Here is a 13,999-nt window from a genome sequence, read left to right on the forward strand (position 1 = left end):
AGCTCAGTCAATAGCCATAATGGGCGTGGCGAGTGGCCACAAATGTACAAATTTTGTAGACGGGGCATCTCAAATCTAGTTCTCACAACAGAGATATAGAGATGGTATATACCTGAAATCTGAAATAGGTTGTTACTGCGGTTCCAGCCTGGTACTGATTTAGATTAACCATCTCTATATCTGTGACCAAAGATCAGGTAATTTTGACCCGATCACTTCGCCAGTGGGTTGTGATTGATAATGTAAAATGAATGATCAACCCAGGACATAGATCCAATATTGATTGATATACGTTAATTTTTATATCAATCAATATTATAAGTAAATTATACCATAGTCAAGATTTCATCGATTGCTATGCTATGTTAATTTCTGCCATTGCAAGCTCCGTTGTATCAGAGAGAGTAAGTTATTTCCAACGGTTAGTTATATTTTGGTACAGTATTCAAACCCATATACAAATCATTACAATGGGGTTGATATAAAAACAAGACGGCAAATTCAATAACGCTTTGTCAAACAAGTTATTGGTGGAAATAAAAAGGTGTTTTCCTTACCGTGAGGACATCTGTAAAGCTGAGCAGCGACGTTACACTCTCCCCTGCTTTCACCACCTTCAGAGAGAGGATGGACCCGTCAGTCGAGCGGATGAATACGTTCAGTCTGCCCGTCTGGACCACGTACACGTTTTCATCTGCGTCACCTGGACAAAATATCACAGAAAAATTATTACTTTTATCGTGATTAATTTTTGTGTTATTATGCTGTGTTGCGCTTCCTCCTTTTTAGCCAAAGTTTCGGACAGCGTTACAGTATCAATCATCAGGACAGATGTGTAGATTGTGGTGAAGTGTGTTGTATGTATGTAGAAGTGATACCGTATTGAAGCGTCAATCATCTTCAGGCCGGTATCTAAAAACCCATCGAGTGCCCGGAACATTTCTGATCTAAAATGCTTGTACAACTACGTTTTTACTCGGCCACCCAATGTTTGACCGTTGTAAATGAAGGGGAGGCTTCACCGTATACAGAGGTTAACTCGTCTTTTATTTCCTGAGTCTTCTTCCCTTTAAAATGAAGCAATTTTATCAATGCGTGATACTCGATGGTATCCCACCACTGTTCATTACCGAGTGCGCAAATCATTTGTCACTCCCGCTATCAATACTGTTTAATATATCGATCAAGACTGGTACATTTCCAGATATATGGAAAAGAGCCTACATCACACCAATTCATAAATCGGGAACTAAGTGTGAAGCAGATAATTATAGACCCATTTCCAAGCTTTGCATTTTTTCAAAGGTGTTCGAAAACATAGTCTATGACCAGTTATTCCCTGTGGTAAAGAATTCGATCAACGAATTTCAGCATGGATTCTTTGCAGGTCGCTCTGTTGCTACTAATCTTATAACTTTTACAAACTTCTTGTCTGCCTCCATGGATAAACGTGTGCAAGTTGATACAATCTATACCGACTATAGCAAGGCTTTTGACAAGATCAACCACAACATTCTGCTTAGAAAACTTGCTAATCATGGTATTCATGGAGATCTCCTTCGTTGGTTATCCTCATACGTAACAAACAGATCCCAGGCTGTGACAGTGGGTGGATTTTCCTCGGTCTGGAAAATCATTACTTCCGGTGTGCCTCAGGGGTCCATTTTGGGTCCTTTGCTTTTCTCTATCTATATTAATGATATTACGACATGTTTTCACAACGCTCAAATTTTACTATTTGCTGACGATATGAAGATATACCTTCCTATAAGCTCCCCGGACTGTTCTGCGCGTTTACAAGCAGATCTTGATCGACTGACGGATTACTGTCTCAGAAATAAGCTTTTTATCAATATTTCTAAATGTTGCAAAGTCACATTCACACGTAACCGTGTGAAAATACTGCATGATTACACCATTTCTGGATCGATTTTAACAAATAAAGACTATGTGCGTGATCTCGGGGTTTTCTTGGACTCTAAACTTACCTTTGATAAACACGTTGATAACATTGTCACCAAAGCATCAAAAAGTCTAGGTTTTGTACTGAGAACATGCAAATTTTTCAAAAATACTAAGACATATCTGACTCTCTACAATTCACATGTTCGTCCTCACCTGGAGTACTGTTCACCGGTTTGGAACCCGCGCTATATTGTTTATGTTAACAGGTTAGAAAGAGTTCAGGAACGATTTCTCAAATTCCTCAATTTTAAATCATTTAACATATACAACTCTTACGACGAAATCGAGAAACATTTTCGAATCACGAAACTACTCAACAGGAGGATTGTCGCTGATCAGATGCTCTTGTATAAAATTATTAACTCTAAAGTTGACTGCCCGGAGTTGCTGAACAAAATAAATTTCCATGCGCCAATTCGATACAGCAGACAAAATACCCTTTTCTACATTGATAGATGCAATACCAATTCCAACCAAAATGAATTTATGCAAAGGACATGTAACTACTATAATAATAAATTTGCAAATATAGACACTCGTGCTGACATATTCACTGCTAGTTACTATCACTACAGAATTTCATTGTATCACATTCTAACTCATATTAACCACTGTTAAAATGATTGTACCTAATATTTTAATATTACCTGCGTGGCAACTTTTCCTCATCCCTCTCCTCCCCTTTCCCGTTCCAACCCAAGTCTATTTAAGTATAGTTAAAATCACTTTTATTTATTGCTGTTTATGGTAGGCATATTATAGGTTTATCGTTTGCAGGTTAGTTTTATGTTTCTATATATATCTGTGAACATTAATAATTGGTCTGTTTTTTGTTATTCTCTTATGTATATTATATTACTAAGACTGTTAATGTTCCTAAAATAAATAAATAAATAAATAAATACTCAATTTTTATCCATTTTTGACAGACAATGTCAGCTGACACCTTTGGAAGAGTGCCATAGACAAAGTGATGATCAGAATGACTTGGCAATGAATGTCAAGGCTATCTATCGGATGGCGATAGAATTTTTTTTCTACTGTTACTTTATGTCGATGAGGCCGGAACTTTTCAAATTACCCTCGTAGTTAGTAAAACTCACCAATTTTAAAGAGATAACTCCCCATTGGTATGTTGAGTATCTCGGTGTGCTTGCAGAGCTTCAGGAAGACGGGCTTCTCGAAGTGCCCGAACACCCGGATGGAGTGCAGCATGTAGAGCGCGTCCGGTGGCACAAGCGCGTCGCTGGTCTGGTCTTCCTCCAGGTATTCTGCAGGCGGCTCCAGAACCTGCCAAATGAAAAATAATGCCCTTGAAATGAGTTCACAACATCGATGTAAAACTAATAGATAAGGTGATCCATACAAATTAGCAAGAATAATTTGGGAGGGTCACAAAGGAGGGCATTTTGGGGCTTACTAACTTAACTCAGGTTAATACTATATCAAAAGTGCGTTACCATATCTTTCGCTTGCCAGTTTTGAGATCTCTACAACATGTCTATAGTTTGTAATGTGATGTGATTGCCCTTCGCTCCGAACAATTATTAGGTTTTTGGTTTTAATTGGTCGAAGGTAACATACCTTCAGCTGCACGGGCGCCTGTTCCTTCTTCAGCTGAAGTAGGCGACGGGCGAAGCGCATGACGGCGCGGCGCTTGCGGCCCTGCCCGCTGCTGGAGATGGACTTGACTTTGCGCAGCATGCGGCGACCGTAGAACAGCATCTTGTCGCGCTTTCGGAAGCGTCCCCGGGGGCTGTCGTCGCCGCTGTGCGCTGCGTCCAGATCGCTCGCCTGTACTTCGTCTGGAATTAATTATGGAAATTGTTCAAGTTCTGTGAAAAAACTGCCCTTTGGTGAATTCTGAGTGAGAAGGAATCTAATTGAACTTAAACAAAGTTAAATCATAAATAAAATTAATATATTTGTTTATACATGTATTTTATTTTACCTTTTGACTTCCATTTTCTATATAGTAGTACTGTCAGGACAAATAATGAGCAGACCAAGCCACATATGACAGACCACAGGACCTGAAAATAAATCAGAAAAACCAATTTAGTCAACAAAAAATTGATAATTTAAACAAGAATGGTGGCTGTCGTAGAAAATAGTAATAAGCGAGAAGGACCATGAACCATTAGAGCCCCCGCGCACTACGCATCCAACATATGATAGGTTATTGGAGCCCGCGCACTAGGCGGCCAAGAATTCCTGGCCAGAACATAAACATTGCTCCCGTTGTTTCTATTATCTATGGTTACTCTCTAAGGGTACATTCGATTACAACTGGAAGATGAAGCCAAGAGTCCAGATTCAAGATGAAGCCGTGCAGTTTGGTCGTAGCTCGCGCCATTGCTCCCTTTGCTTCTATTATCTTTGGTTACTGTCTAAGGGTACATTCGATTACAACTGGAAGATGAAGCCATAGAGTCGGTGCAGTTTGGTTGTAGCTCGGCGACAATCGACACGCTTCCGCGCCATTGCTTTCTTTGCTTATATTATCTACGGATATTAACTGGAAAATGAAACCATAGAGTTCTAAAGACAAAGACAAACAAAAAACGGCATTCCGCCATTTTTTGCAGCAAAATACCAGAAAGTTAACAGAAGATCACTCTTGTTGCAAAATACCATAGCTTTCTGAAAAAAATCGCAAATTTCACAAAAAAATAATGCGAAATTTTCAGGTCCCTACTTATTTTTAATAATGTATTTGGCATTTATATTAAGGCAAATTGTGATATTTGGATAGCGGAACAATAGTCAATAGACCGGAATTAACATAATATACCTTCGATGACAAAAGAAACTGGACAGCCATGCAAACTCTTTACATACATACATTGCATATGAATTAATAAAATAATATCATAACATTTGCAGAGCGCATTCATTTTATCTCAAGGGAGCGCATCTTTCAAATCTTCTGATGAGTCTTGGTAAAAAATCAACTTTATTTGAATAAGAATTATTATTCCTGTACCTGATGTTCAAAAACTAAAAATATATGTAAATAATAGATGTTTTTTGGTTCATCTTAAGACTTCTTGAGAGGTCAACAGAACAGATAATAAGTCTAATATATTATTAATAACAAAAACAGTAAAATAACTATGTTAATACAACAAATAAATTTAAAAATATTATTAAGTTTGGCAAGTCCGGCTTGAAACTAATAGCTTATCTAGGGCAGATTAACAATTATTGGCAATAATAATTCATCGCCAGGATGAGAATTATAATAGAAATACCTCAAGGATCCTGCCAGGGTCCTGTTTTAAAACAAAGAGATACACGGCACAAACTTATTAGTATACGATACAAACTTATTAATCACGGTAATTCGTTTGGCCATAAAAATCTCAAAATTGATATTAATCCTAAGTAATAGATGTCTTGATAGGTCAATAGTCGTGGTCAAGAGGTCGTACGTGCGTCATCGTTCTAATATTTTCGGTCTTTTTTGGTTTCATAGAAGACACGTGAGAAGGAAGAGGCGATCGTAGATGACGTACGTGCGGCCTCTCTCTGGGCTCTCTGGGACTACAATACAGATAAAAAAAGTCTTATAGCAACAGTTATAACGGTTATATAACGGTTAAACGATCCGATTGCAAAAACAAAAACAATAAAATAACTATGTAAATTAGGCTAATTGACAAATACAACTTTAATATTTTTGTTTGAGTTTGGTAAGTCGGGAATGGAACTAATATCTTTTCTGGCATAGATTTACAATAAATTGGCAATAATAATTTATTACCACAATCAGAATCAAAATAGGAATACCTCAAGGATCTCTCCAGGGTCCAGTTTTGAAACAAAGAGGAATATGGCACAAACTCATAGACTAAATTAGACTAGACACGGCATATTCATTTAAAAATAACCCCAACACAATTTTGGTTTGGTTCACATGCACATTTATGAAAAGGCCCACGCATTATGACGCAATGCGAAATGGGCACTGTGCATTGCGTTTTACCTTTTGTTGGTCTATTTTGCTTCTCAGCTATGCTGGGCAAGTTCATTTTTTCAATCACAAAAATAACCGAGTTCCAAATATTTAAATTTGAATTATGTCCATATTACAACACCTCTGACAACAAATTCTCCGTGGTTTCGCTTACGAGTTTGAACGCTTGTACAGGGAGTTTAAACAGAGTTGGGTTGTTAAGTTCATCTCCATATTTGTGACGTACGCTACGTGGCGTTATTTTTAAAATGAATTTAACTACACAGGGCTAATCTAGTATAATACATCAATGCACAAACTACTACAACTACAATGGAGTAATAATGAAGACATACAACTTGACTCTGAGATTGCAAGTTCGATTCCCGTGAAAAAGCAACAAAACATCGAATCGAAAGGTAAAAAATCATAGTCGGAAATAACCAGTAAATATTGAATTATTTAGGGGGTTGGGAATAAGCGAACGTAGCTCCAGGCGAGTAATTAAAGCTTATAATAACTTACATTATATTAACGCTATTTGCGGAAAACCATCCTGGACGCTAATAGAAAAATCAGTGGCATTCGCAACTCTCGACATGAACGGGCCATGTCTCTTTGCCTTGTTTGTTTACTCGTGTATCTTTATCCAAATTTTTTGTCATAATTGTTAAAGACAGTATATATACCTATAATAAACCACCTTTTGAATATGGTAATGGATTTTTTCGCAATGCTTTTTTTCATCCAATTTCCATATTGATTTGGGATGAAAAAAGGATGTGTTCTTTTTTGTTGCCGATTTTCGTACAGTTAATGGCTGAAATTAATTGACATTAAATTAATACACAATTGATATCTGTTTTATCTACGTTACTATGCAGATTTCGGTGTTGGGAACTCTTTGTAAAAGTAAAAGGTTCTTTATTATAATTGTTTTAATTTACGTTACAATTAATAGGTCTGGATTTAGCTACACTGTTCATTACCCGAGGGTTGGTAATTCTCTGGTTCGAGAAGCTTGTTCCCTGTCAATATCATCTCACAAGTACTTATTACACTCTAGCGACATCTGACGTACTCTGGAGTAAGCTTTATGACTAGCGCCATCTATTGCTTAAATACTCCACCTTATTACCAAACATCACAGTCGTCTCTCATTGTTTTACGTTAATTATATTATGTGGAAATTGTGCAAGTTTATTTCATTTTATATTTGAATAATGCTAAAAAAGACTATAACATCTGTTTATTACTGAATTGTAACGTGTATTACTGTTCGGTATTGTAAATATTGCATGTATTTATGATTTGTTGATGGCAACGGCAAAGGCGAATGACAGATACTTCCATGTAATCAAGGTTATGTTCAAGGTGTCGCCATATTTGGACGATTAATACCGTCACAAATTCTTATTTCTCCAGTATGAAAATAATGTATGTGTAAAGCATAAATTTTTCATATGGGTTCTGATATAGTTCCCATGTGGCGATCGGCATGAAAAAAAGCATTGTGTAAAATGCCAAGTTTTATCATACACTTTCATAAACGCTAATCAATAGCTATACACTATAAATCATAAAAATACTTACAATAGAAAGAAAAACTCCAGACATCCATAGTGCCCTGAGTTTGCTTCTGAAACCCAGAAGGAAAGCTGCTTTGAAAATTATTTGTTGGCACTTATCCAAAGAGGCCGAGCCTTTGTATGGTGCGCAGTCCATCATGCCCGCATTGCTATCGACCTTGCCGCAAAGTGTCCACTTTTCACTTGAACTATTTTATTTCCAATGACAACAGGGTCATAACCGTAACTGATCCATTGTATCGTATAATCGGTTTTTCCACGAAGTATCCACTTTACACTTGAATTGTTTTATTCCTAATAACAAAACATTGGTTGTAACTCGTAACTCGTAACCATAGATATCCAACTTGATTAACTTGCTCCAACATAAAATGGAGGCAACCGGGAGGGTTCAATAATACTTTGAATAAACTACGTTAATAATCAGCCATATTTTGACCGCTGAAGAGCTAAAATTTAAACAACCAGAACCTGTGCAGAAAAGTAAAGTTCGCCAAAGTAAGGCAACGGTTTGCAGTGCAATCCATTGTGGGACTTTTCTGCGCAGGGTCTGAATGTTCGTTTTTAACCGAACCGTGTACAAATCGGATTGCGTAGCAACGCTAAAATGAGTGAGGTAAGTAAATTATTTTTATTTATTTTGTTTTATACCCTGCTTGGCTTTTACATGGATTTTAAGAACAGAATATTCTTAGTGAGCTATTGAAAAATTATACACAATATTTTTAAACACGGTAAACTGAATATGAAACAATATTAGTGAAACATGTAACAGTAACATAAACGATACTACATATAAGACAAATCAATAAAACTACATTACCTACTCTACTATAATTTGTAGGATTCACCAAAGTGCTGATATAGATTACGCTTAATTCTATAAATGGAGTCAGTAAATATATCAATAGTACCCCTAAACTTGATGCCGGGATAATTTTTTTTTTTTAAGTATGTATTTATTTATTTATTAAATAATTAATCAATTTACACTATAATAGTATTACAGAGTATAATCAATAATGTTAACTAAAATAATTCATACAATTAGTTTTCATTGCTTTTAATTTTTTAATGTTCCTCTTCTATAGACGCTGGCGCTTGTGTCTAGAAGAGTGGTGAGCATCAAGATTAAGGCGATGCACTACGTCGTGTAATATTTTAAATTGAGCCGCTATCAATAACACCCCTTACGTAGATGGCGATAAGGTTTAAATTCCCGCTTAACACCATCCGCCTGTTTTGATTTATGCAAGAAAAAAACATGGCCAAAAAGTGTCTTTTATTTTATTTTGTGGATGTTCAGGCATAAATATTTAATTATTTTCCAATCATTTTATAAATAACTCAATTTGCCACATTATACAATAAAATCATAACCTAAAATGGGTTCGTAAGTAGGAGATTTTGAACTTTAAAGCAGTTTTCATAGGCCTTAAACATCATTTTTTTCTGGGCTTATAAAAAGACTTAAAAGCAAAGTGCCCATAACATTTTTTACTCCAAATGTGCTAAGGAATAGCTGGTTAAAGTTTGTCGGGTTAGTGCCGATACACCCTGTATAGATGTCAACTGTGACAGGAAAAAAACTTTTTTTTTTTTTAAACAACGCCATCTGTTGAACTAACTTGCTTTGAAAAAAATAAAACAGCGCCATCTGTCGGACGTAAAAGCAACACGCGCTGCACATAATTAGCTACAGCAACTCGTGGCGGGGTACTACTACTAGTCTATTAATAAAAATAGATTATTGCAGAAAAGGAAAATGGTTTTTATGGGATCATTTTTTTGGTTTGCTTTCGTTTTCAGGTAAATGGAGTCCGAATATGGAATTTTTTAGATCAAATTTGATAAATCATCTGTTTAATGTCTTTTAAAATGCGCCGAAATGTACACCCGGATCCAACCTCATTTTTTAACCCTTTACTTGCCGATTTTTAAAAAAATATTAATTAATTATTATTATTTTTTTAAATATTTTTTTTAGGTTCTCTTTGAAGTAGATTCGTCAGTTTCCAGTTTCTGGACACCGTTTATAGATATTAAATTTAATAGACCAGTTAGACGAGCGTACATACAAATCAGTTCCAAAATGCACAAGCTTTGGACAAAGAAACCACAAATACCAGGCAATAAAAGTATTTAACAATCTTACACACTCTCGACACAAAAAATGATGAAAACCAAAAACATTTCGCAAACAAAATGAAGAAATGGAAAATAACAAACAAAGATGCATTCAAAAAAAAATTCTTAAAAGAATAAAAAATTTACCTACAGAGTACACTTATCATACACAACTGGACTAATAATTACATACATATTGCTTAGTTTTAATTTTAACTACCTTAATTATTTTAAATTCATTTCTGTATTTAAAAAAAAATATATTTATTTAATTTTGTTCTGTTTATTTTATGTATTTCTTAATATTTCATTTAAATTCCTTTAATTTAACATAATTTCAATAACGTTTATTTTATTTACATACAATTTGTCACATATAATTGTAAAATGAGGCCCTCAGCACAGGTAGTACCCAATGAGGATCACATTACCAAATTTCTATCTACATTAATAAAAATGTTAATGTTCGTTTGTTAAAATTCTTAAATATCCGAAAGTTTTTACAGATTGCTTTGAAATTTTGACACAACGTTGCATTCGAATACGCGTATGTTTTTATATACCTATATTATATAGATGTAACCTGTGACAGGTAAAAATATGCTTTATTTGATAAACAGCGCCATCTGTTGGACGTTTAAGCAACACATCCTATTTTTTTCCTCTATTTGCACAATGTGTGGTGAGATACAGCTAGTATTTTATAAAAAAAATACTTTTAACGTATCAATAAATAAAAAAAAATAAAAATAAACTTAAACGCAGTAGGTGCCCAAATCATCCACCGCCAAGATTTAGACAAACCACACTCCATGAACCCGGGGACCCCTGCTGAGTCACCCAACGTAGGGGACCACTACTTCAATAAATGGTTCCCGGGGCGGCGGTACCCATACCCATTAAAATATAAAGTGGTGGCTATTTTCCCGCAGCCTTCAAGGGGTTAAGAGCAGTCGGATTTCCAGGTAGGGCCCCCCAGCTAAAGTCAAAATATGAAAGGCGCGAAGCCGAACGCGGAAGATAAAAATCTACTTTTATTTAAAGATATGTATTTTTTTTGGTTCAACTGAGGATAGAACCTTCTCCCCAAGGACTGGCTCGTAACTTCTGTGAACTTTTAAATAATCTTTTAAAACTTTGATCCAGGATCAAAATCAGCCAAATCCTTACTGGGTAGGACCACTTTTATTTCGTATATTAACGGCTGTAATGTGATCGAATTTCAGAAAAAAAGTGTATATGTCCGCGTGATTGCCACCGTATTGCCACTCGTATATTAACAGCTGATTTTTTTTATATTTATTATGTATAATGTCCATCCAATTTCAGAAAAAAATGCGTATGTTTGCATGAGTGCCACCAAAAGTTGAAAGAATGCATTGTCATCGACAATTAATCTATCTGCCGAGTTTCAGCTCAATCGGTTGTCGGGAAATGGGTTAATTTACACTGCCAAGATTCCATTTCATTAATTCATTCAATCAAGAAAACAAAATTGAAATTCAAATAGTTAAAAAAGGCCGGTACTTAGATGGGTCAAGATAAACTGTGGGCTAGGAACAAGATATCCCAACAGTTGGTCATGTCAAATCTATTTAAGGCGATGCACTACGTAATAATGCAAAATCATGTGTTTTTGGTTTGAAAATTTTGTGGCCTAGAAATGTTTCATATGCTTTAAATAAATACCGCGAGTATAATACATCTTGGCCTTTGAAATAATCGAGTATTTTTTACATAAGTCTTTTTATAAGCCCAGAAAAAAATTATTTATAAGGCCTATGAAAACTGCTTTAAAGTTCAAAATTTCCTACTTACGAACCCATTTTCGGTTATGGTTTTATTGTATAATGTGGCAAATTAGGTGATTTATAAAATGATCCACAAAATAAAATAAAAGGCACTTTTTGGCCATGGTTTTTTCTTGCCTAAATTAAAACAGCTGAATGGTTTTAACCGGGAATTTAAGCCTTATTCCCATCTACGTAAGGAGTGTTATTGATGGCGGCTCGATTCAAAATATTACACTACGTAGTGCATCGCCTTAAAAACCTACTTGGATGGGTCAAGATGAACTGTGGGATAGAAAGAAGGTATCCCAAAAATTGTCACGTCAAATCTATTTTAAAAGGCCGGTTCTTGTATGGGTCAAGATGAACTGTGGGATAGGAAGAAGGTATCCCAACAATTGTCATGTCAAATCTATTGAAAGGTTAACACACCGTGGTGTAGTTTTGTTTGTGTAACAAATCAGTCTGCTCTCGGCTCGGAACTCATCCTCCACCCACAAGGCGTGGGACCCTCTTTAAGCAGTTAACAATTGCGATATTCAATTGGGCGCTTTGTACCAAGCACTATCAATGTGAGACATAAATATGCATGTAGGTATTTAACCCTCTGCCGCTGACGTTACGTCTCTCAGACACTGCAGGTTATTCACCGCTTTCCCGCCCTACCAGATTACCCTAGTGTCTACCAGATTTATAACTCATTTAAAACAACTCAAATTATGTATATTTTTATTTATTTTAAGTGTCTTATTATAATCCAGGAGGAAGAAAAATTAAGTTTATTTGTTAAAATTTTGTAATTTAATTTATTTATAAATTTTAAAAGATGGTTGTGCCAAAAGTTCCATGGCGTCCTAAACATTAATAAATACTTAATATTTACTTATAAATGAGTTTAATGCAACCATTTCTTGCAAACACTATTCAACAACAAAAACTCATAACTTCTAAATAGTACCTAAAATGCACGTCTGTCAGACTACTAAAAAAAGTCACCTCAATTGCAGAGGGTTATGTTTTAAATTAACTTAACTTCTATATGCGTTACATTATCAAATTGAAAATATAACTAGCCGTTGGAAATAAAAGCTAGTTGCCCCCAACGAAAACGAACGAAATCTGACAGATACCTTTCTCCTGTTTTGAAGGTCAAGTGTGCAAAATGTCATCAATCTCGGAATAAAACTTTAGATTTGTTTACAGAACAAACCAACAAATCCGCAGCGTGACGCTCTTCTCTATGCATATAATACGAGCTGAAGTCCCCGGCGTTGCCCGGGCTTACTGAAAGATTCCTCTTGTTTTGAAGGCCAATTATATTTTTATTCAAATGTGGGACTTCCTTTTAAAAATTTCCTTTTGGAAAGTCCTTTTATTTTAAGGTGAGCTATTTCAATTTTTTTTATGTTCCCATTAAAAATTTGGTAATTATTTACCTACGACTACCGTTTGAGAAAATATTCCGTACATGTTAGGTTAGGTTGGATTAGGTAGAATTAAATCACAAACCAGTCTATACAAACCTAGCGTAGCCCACAAACTACTTGAAAACTGGGATATAACTCTAAAGGGGACGCGAGCAGGCGTTATTAAAGGGGCAATTTTTTGTAGTAGTAAAAACGGTAGTCGTAGGTAAATATTTACCAAAAATTTTAATACAGTCAAACTCGGTTATTACGATAACGACTATAGCGAGTTCACGGCTATAATGAGCAATAACAAAACAATGAGCAATATCAACACAATTTCTGAATAAATGAACGGGTCCTTGGGTCTGAAAAAATAGTTGGAAATTATTCAAGAATTATTATCGAAGTAGTAACAAACAAAATTTCCTATCCCGTTAGGGACGGATTCATATTTTTATGGCTCTACATGTGTAAGATTGTCCATCGGGTAAAATGTAAAATTGTCATAAAATATATATGTATCTATGTATATCAAAAATAATATTTTTATTTATAATAATACAATTTTAACAGGTATTTTATCTCCTTTCAAAAGCAGTTTTTAATTTTCGGATACATTCAGAAATATTCCGTTTATTTGGATTTTATTGCGAGGTGGAAATACTTCGACCTTCTGGCATACGGCAGAGGACTGAGGAGTTAAAATTCTATATATACCTATGTAAGCAAATAAACAAAGTTCGATTCTCCCGCCAATAAACAATACAATATTGGATGATAAAAAATGATGAATTAATTCGGGTTGTCTCGGAACCAAGACGGCACGAAGTCACGGCAAAAACAAATTTCTGCAATCAGTATACATTAGGGTACGTATACATTTGCGAACCGTACCACGAATTACGGGAAAGGAACGTATCAACTGCAAGCGGCGTTTCGCGCCATTTGCGGTTGTTACGTTTCTTTCCCATAAGTTGAGGTTCAGTTCGGCAGTTCGGCTCGCGGATGTATACGTAGCATAATACATCGACTACATCCTCTCGAAAAATGTAAAACCAAGGTCGGGCATCAACATGCAGGATGTTATTCGTTGAGAAGATAATATTGTCGTTAGTTATCGACTAAATCAATGTTTTAGTCAGGTAAATGTTAACATGGTCA

At 35.5% G+C, this 13,999-nt stretch overlaps 1 protein-coding gene across 8 annotated transcripts in view; it reads right to left on the bottom strand.

Annotated features, from left to right (window-relative positions):
• The window catches only part of sws (patatin like phospholipase domain containing sws), a 118,268-nt gene that overhangs the window by 65,574 nt on the left and 38,695 nt on the right, over positions 1 to 13,999 (bottom strand). For 5 of the 8 annotated variants that reach the window (XM_089643328.1, XM_089643331.1, XM_089643330.1 and 2 more), the window contains exons 2-6: positions 7,517 to 7,806; positions 3,917 to 3,998; positions 3,550 to 3,770; positions 3,069 to 3,255; positions 558 to 703 (exon numbers count right to left, since the gene is read on the bottom strand). In XM_089643328.1, coding sequence (XP_089499454.1) covers positions 558 to 703; positions 3,069 to 3,255; positions 3,550 to 3,770; positions 3,917 to 3,998; positions 7,517 to 7,651 — 771 coding nt within the window. In that variant the 5' untranslated portion in view covers positions 7,652 to 7,806. Of the gene's footprint in view, positions 1 to 557; positions 704 to 3,068; positions 3,256 to 3,549; positions 3,771 to 3,916; positions 3,999 to 7,516; positions 7,962 to 13,999 lie in introns of all 8 variants that reach the window. The other 3 variants (XM_089643326.1, XM_089643324.1, XM_089643329.1) reach the window with 3 other exon arrangements.

This window comes from Hesperophylax consimilis, chromosome 19 (assembly GCF_061612785.1).
Source record: "Hesperophylax consimilis isolate HC1 chromosome 19, BYU_Hcon_1.0, whole genome shotgun sequence".
NCBI classification, from domain to species: Eukaryota; Metazoa; Arthropoda; class Insecta; order Trichoptera; family Limnephilidae; genus Hesperophylax; species Hesperophylax consimilis.